Here is a 7197-nt window from a genome sequence, read left to right on the forward strand (position 1 = left end):
AGAAATAAATCCTTGTACTTACAGTCAACTGATTTTCAACAAAGCTGCCAAGAACACACTATTGGGAAAGGGCAGTACCCTCAATAAATTGTGGGAAACTGGATATCCACAAGGAGAAGAATGAAATTTGACCCTTATTGTTCACCATATACAAAAATCAACTCAAAATGGATTAAAGACTTCAATGCAAGACCTGAAATTATTAGAAGAATACATAGGGCAAAAATTTCATGACAAAGAAATGTGGATATAAATTTGAAATGACAATGGAATTTGGGCAATGAGTTTTGGATATGACCTCAAGAGCATAGGCAACAAAAGAAAAATTAGACAAATGGGATTACATCAAACTCAAAAGCTTCTGTGCAACAAAGAAAACAATCAACAGAATGAAGAGATACCTATCAAATTGGAGAAAATATTTGGAAACTATACATCTGATAAGGGACTAATAGCCAATATATATAAGGAATTCAAACAACTAAATAGCAAGAAAATGAATAACCTAATTACAAAATGGACAGAAGATCTGAATGAACATTTCTCAAAAGAAGATATACACGAATGACCAACAGGCATATCAAAAATGTTCAACAACACTAATCATTAGGTAAATTCAAATCACCTCACTCTTGTTAGAATGGCTATTAAGAAAATGACAGAAAGTGTTGGTGAGGATGTGGAAAAAACCTTATATTCCCACCTTTGGTGGGAATATAAATTAGTACAGCCATCATGGAAAACAGTAAGGAGGTTCCTTAAAATACTAAAAATAGAACTACAAAATGATCCAGCAATCCCCCACTGGAAATACATGCAAAGGAAATGATCTCAGTATGTCAAAGAGATAACTGCACTCCCATGTTTGTTGCAGCACTATTTATATAGCCAACATATGGAATCAACCCTAGTGCCCATCAGTGGATGAAAAGATAAAGAATGTTATATATATACATGATGGAATACTACTCCACAATAAAAAAGAATAAAATCCTGCCACTTACGAAAATATGGAAGAACCTGGAGGACATTATAGTAAGTGAAATAAGCTAGGGACAGAAAGACAAGTACCACATGATCTCACTCATACATGGGCATTCATATATTGGGCAAACCCCACCTTTGATGTATAATGATGGTTTGGCTCATCACTCTGGTCTTACAACATTATTTGATTTCTACATGGGAGGAACCAACTGTGTAGGTGTTTCATATCCTGAGATGCAAAGGCGTGTTCTACATTACAAGCTGAGATAATATTTCAGGGTTTATCTTAGAGGAATTGAAAAGAAATTTATATTTTAACTGAAACTCATTTGAGATAATCTTTAAACTTCCTTCACAAGTAGGAAAAAGCTTAGGAAAGTGATGGTTATACAGCTATAATTCTATCCAGGAATCAAAAATTTTAATAAGCTTCTATAAATTTTTACTTCTTCAGACACTAGTATTGATTTTAATCTTTACAATCAACAATTACTCATTTGTTGTTATGGGAAAAAATATGATACATCTTTCCCCACTTCTGAAATCTATTCAGGGAAAATACAAATTTCATTTTCCCTAAGAGAAAGAATAATCAGAAATGACAACCTAAAATGGCAAAACTAAATAAAAAATCAGAACTAACATGGTGTTTTGTTTTGTGGAGACATGTACTTGGGTAGCTGCAATTAAATGTGCTTCTTGCCAAAAGGCGTAGCCTTACAGATTTTGTTATTTACTTAAAAGACTATTTGTTCCCTCGATTGAGGAAACAATGGCTATACATGCTTTCAATGCCTCCTAAGGCTACTTGAGTAAGGAACTGAATGGCAGGATAGCATAACAAATCCATCAACACAGGTCAGAAAAACTTTTAATATCCCAACATGTGATTAATTTGGGAGAAAGTTTGGAAATTAAGGTTCATACCAAAAAGTGCTCAAGAGTTCTGACCTAGCTCTGTGTTGTCCTTGATTCACAGGATTTACAGGCAAATGTCATTATTGTCTTAAAAATCTAGGTCCTGTTGGTATTCCTCAGGATAAAAGTCGGAGGAAGCATATTCATTGACATGGACCCTAACTCATGCTGGACTAGATCCAGAAAGTATATTTTCAAAAAATTCTGAAAAATCTGAATGTTTAAATTGAGTGGGAAAATAGATTATCTTTTCAATATAAATGAAACTCAGAGTCAAAGAATTTTGAACAATAAAAGCCTAATTAGACGAATACTGTTTGCTAACAACTTTAATGTAAACATTTTTTATAAGGTCAAAGGTCTAGAAGGGCTTCAAGGATTAATTCCAATAATGCTTGCTATTAGACTAGATTTGAAGCCATGTACATGATGACAACTTTGGCATGAAATCTGATCAGCCACCTGCCACAGAATGCTGCAGCCAGAAAGAGAGAGAGGAGGAATCCTGTGTAGTCCTTTAGAAAACAGGAGGCCAAAGCATATATAGAGGCAGTTATAGTTACTAAGAAGTCAAAAGAAAAAATTTTCATTGATTAAATAGAAATACAAAAGTAGAGAATGTAGTATTTATGGCTCATGCATGAGATATACTTTGAGTTCCTTATAATGAGAGCAGTTTGCTGTAGTACAGAGTGTGTGATCATGCAAGTATCACTTTTCTAATTCTCAGTTTCTTCATCTGTAAAATAGGAAGATTAGATGTCCTAAACTCCATACGGTTGTTGTGAAACTTAAATAAGATGTGCCTGGAACAGAATAAGTGCTCAACTATTATGATGATGATGAATCAATGGAAAAGTAAGGGAATTATAAAATTAACATCTTTATTTGAAGGGAAAATTCTATATGGTTTTATGAGATATTATTTCTAAAAAGATTTAGCTCATTTTTCTTTAAACCAACTAAAGATAAGCCCTTCCCCGGCCCCCCCGCCACCCGTGTTTTCTCCACTTAATCCTTTGAGGGAATATCAAATTGTGTGTATATATATTTTTTCCCCGGATTTTACTTTGCTGGGTTTTAAAGAAAAGACTAAAAGAATGATGTACAAATATGTAAATATATTTTTCCCAGTATGTCTTACTGGGTATGATAAATATTTTCCACTAAAATAAATCACTGGATTTTTCCATGTCTTTTAAGAATTACTGGAAAGTGATGATAATTAAAATAATACGTTAATGGTATTAGGTAGGGAATATCTAAGCTACTAATGTGCAACTTAAGAGAAATATGGGTAGAAAGTAAGTGAAATACCCTACCCTCTACTGTAAAAAATTTAGCAAAGTTATTTTTTGAGAAATTTAAGGAAAAACCATCTACCACAAATTAGCACTGGAAATACTTACCAAAGAGAAGGCCTGTGTGTTATAGACAGTAAGGAAATTCCAGCCCCTTTTGCAGCCTGAAATATCTTTCCTTCGACATCAATGCTGACAGCACTGGTACATTCATCCAGCAAGGCATATTTTGGTCTTTTAAAAAGTGCACACAAAAATTAATTATTTTGCTATATGAATTATAAGTTTTTCTTTGGACAATATGAGTTGCATTGCTAACAATTTTAAAGCAACTAAAAAGAATATGACATTATTATTATTATTATTATTATTTTTAGACAGAGTCTCGCTCTGTCGCCCAGGCTGGAGTGCAGTGGCGCAATCTCAGCTCACTGCAAGCTCCGCCTCCCGGGTTCACGCCATTCTCCTGCCTCAGCCTCCTGAGTAGCTGGGACTACAGGCGCCCGCCACCGCGCCCGGCTAATTTTTTGTATTTTTAGTAGAGACGGGGTTTCACTGTGGTAGCCACTGTGGTCTCGATCTCCTGACCTTGTGATCCGCCCGCCTCGGCCTCCCAAAGTGCTGGGATTACAGGCGTGAGCCACCGCGCCCGGCCAAGAATATGACATTATTAAAGGCAATAAATGATAAAGCAAAAAAGTAGTTATCCCCCTCTTTGGACTATAATATCACATTTTTAATAAATTTAAATAGATTTTCTGATGCTTTCTAATAATACAATAAGCTTTATTGTTTTGTAGATGAATGAATCATAAATATGAGGCACAGGAAAGATGAGGCAGGTCACTGAGTACATTTTCCTGCAGAAAGCAGGTTCATTCTTGGTGAGAAGGGTCTGACTAACTACATGAAAAATACATTGCAGTGGCTAATGATCAAACAGGCCACAGCCCTGTTAGCAAAGATGCAATGAGGAGATTATTTTATCAGCATTGTGACTACCTAAGCATTACTAATGGAATTTCATCACTATAAGACTGTGAGAGTGAATATGGCTCATCTTAAAAATTTATAGCAGACATTTAACTTCATAATATTGGAACCATACTCCAGAATCAAATTCTTAGGAGAAAAAGTAAGTTATTTTTCTAAGTATATTGCACAATTTTCTGAGATTAATTTTTACTTTGATAATGCCTGTCTGTTATCAGAGGCATCCTATCACTTGCCATTGTTTCCCTCTGCTTATCCTTTCTCCCTCTCATCTCACCCCCTGCTCTTACTTTTCTTTGTCCTTTCCCTTTCTTCTTTCAAGTCCCTCTGGACTGTTGGTACTTAGCATGACTTAGCTTAGTTAATGGGAACAAAGTCAACTCTTACACTGTCATTTACTATTCAATTTGGAGTTGAAAATCAGTATCAAGTATTTGCCAGGACAATTTCCTTTACAAAATATATTTTGATTTTTAAAAATAAAATGACAAAAAAGTTTAAGAAAATAAAAATCAGTAATTTCTTACCAGACTAAATAATTATTTGCCCTGTAAGTTACCGTTCTAAAATGGATTCGCTTATTAATAGAATCCAGTTACCTACTACATGTAGGTCAGGTAGTCAGGGCTAATAGACACAGGAGTCAAAGACTCTAAAACTGGTCTCTATGCAAAGAATAAAAGATCAGTGCATATTCTTCATGACAACATCAATGGAATTAGTGTCACTGGTTGACCTTTGGTTACTGTTCTGATTTAAATATTAAGCATTACTTCTTTGTCTCAGAGTTATTTTCTGTTTTGTGGATGATATTTTTAAGTGAACAAGAGGAAGAAGTAAAGGAAGTATAAAAGTGAAAGGTTGAGTAAAATTTTCCTTTTGTATAAAGTTCTTTCCAGTGATTAACATGTTTATTGCATTTTGGCTTATTTTTCAGAGTGCCTTGATCGAAATAGAGAAAATATGCCATTTTAGAATTAGAAAAATGTATGCATCTCACACTCTGTTGTCATAGCAACCTCTAGTCTAGCAGATGTAAGATCACACGCTTTAGTTTCCTTGGCAGGATTGGAGTGTGTGTGTATGTGTGTGTGTGTGTGTGTGTGTGTGTTTATGTGTGTACTTGAATATATCAAGCAATAGCTAGAATCTGATACTGATATAAGTAAACAAAGCATTAGGTAACATTGTTTCTCAGATTTCCTTTCCTTTGTGTTTTGTATGTCATCAGTAGAATGGGCTTTGTGAAAGATTTAATCTACCCCCCCTTAAGACAGGAGTTTTTCAATCATTCTTGAGATACTAAAACATTTAAAATTCTCTCAAAAAGAGAATACTATTGCGATGCTTAGTACTTCCTGCTGAAGTTCTTCATTTTTGCCAGCTCAAATCTTTCACATCACAACTCAAACTTTAAATCCTTTGAGAATGAGGGAAGGCAGTTTCCTATTGTTAAACTTTCTCTTCACTAGATTGAATACCTAAAATTCCTTGTATCTTTTGTCAACAGATTGTGCTTTTCAACTATTTGCTCTTCTTCATTGATCTTTGTATGGCTCACTAAATTTTCTTTCCATTGATATACTTGTGACTTAATTCACTCATTATCACATTATATCCAAAATATTTTAGATACACAAACACCACGTATTTATTTCAGGTTACAGATATGTGAAATCTCTTTGGGTTAACAACATTTATTAATGCCACTTGTTATTTATTACAAAGTTTATTTTATTAACACACTGATACAGTGAGAAATTTACAGCTAAATTTTATATTCCTCCATATTATATTTCTAAGCTGATGATCATATTACTGGATACTTATGGCCTAGACCCAAACAGAGTCAGGGTGATAGTGGGTAACAGCTGGTCATAAATGCCAAGCTGTAAAGCTGTTGTTGTTGTTGTTGTTGTTTTTGAGACGGAGTCTCACTCTGTTGCCAGGCTGGAGTGCAGTGACGCCATCTCGGCTCACTGCAAGCTCTGCCTCCTGGGTTCAAGTGATTCTCCTGCCTCAGCCTACCAAGTAGCTGGGACTATAGGCGCCCGCCACCACGCCCGGCTAATTTTTTTTTATTTTTGTAGAGAAGGAGTTGCTGCCCGCCTTGCCCTCCCAAAGTGCTGGGATTATAGGAGTGATCCACTGCATCCGGCCCCAAGCTGTAAAGTTTACTCTTGAATTTCACCACATCCTCTGAGAAACGGGTATCCAAAAATACACGTCACTAAAAATCCCAAAGTAGCAAAATTTAGTTTATATTTTTAGTTAGCCACATTCTTAAATGTACATTGTTATAAATAATATATTGTGAACACAACTAATAATTTTTCTCACTAAAAATCCCAGCTAAACACAAAAATAATATTTAGAGTGTGATTTAATTTACCTGAAGTTATACAACAAGCAAAACTAATTTATGGTGATAGAAATCAGAACAGAAATGTCTAGAGGGGACTGGATTGGAAAGGAGGATGAATAAACTTCCTAGGGTAACAGAAATGTTTTTTTATCTTGATTGGGGTATTGGTTACATAATGTAGAAACATTCATAAAAGTCATCCAATTGTATACCTAAAATCTGTGTTTTTGGTATATAAATTTTAGTACAATAACAATAAGCCCTGGTTAACTATTATATATTAATACAGAAAAGCACATAATTACATATGAAATAAAAAGGATATAAATTATAATATGCTTTATGAAAATAGCTACATTAAAATAATACAAATAACAACCAACTTTTGCATATTACCAAGACTGGGAAAAAAATCCCAAAGTTTTAACAGTGTTTAAATGTTATAGTAATTTAAAATTTGAATAATTTAAAATGTCCAAAATTTTAACAGTGCTAATAAGATAACAGCTAGTGAGATATTGCTAATGAGATAACAGATTTTTTCTTCTTTTTACTTATATACATTTTCTACTTTTATAAAATGAACATAACTATATTTTAATAAAATTCTATAAATCATTTTTATGCTACGTT

The 7197-nt window shown here is 34.1% G+C and overlaps 1 protein-coding gene across 1 annotated transcript in view; it reads right to left on the minus strand.

Moving 5' to 3' along the window:
- Positions 1-7197, minus strand: part of ABCD2 (ATP-binding cassette, sub-family D (ALD), member 2) — a 71604-nt gene that overhangs the window by 16069 nt on the left and 48338 nt on the right. The window contains exon 9 of the mRNA XM_011967624.1: positions 3315-3440. Within this exon, the coding sequence (XP_011823014.1) occupies positions 3315-3440 (126 nt within the window). The remainder of the gene's footprint in view (positions 1-3314; positions 3441-7197) is intronic.

Source organism: Mandrillus leucophaeus, unplaced genomic scaffold (assembly GCF_000951045.1).
Source record: "Mandrillus leucophaeus isolate KB7577 unplaced genomic scaffold, Mleu.le_1.0 Scaffold1199, whole genome shotgun sequence".
In the NCBI taxonomy this organism is placed as follows: domain Eukaryota; kingdom Metazoa; phylum Chordata; class Mammalia; order Primates; family Cercopithecidae; genus Mandrillus; species Mandrillus leucophaeus.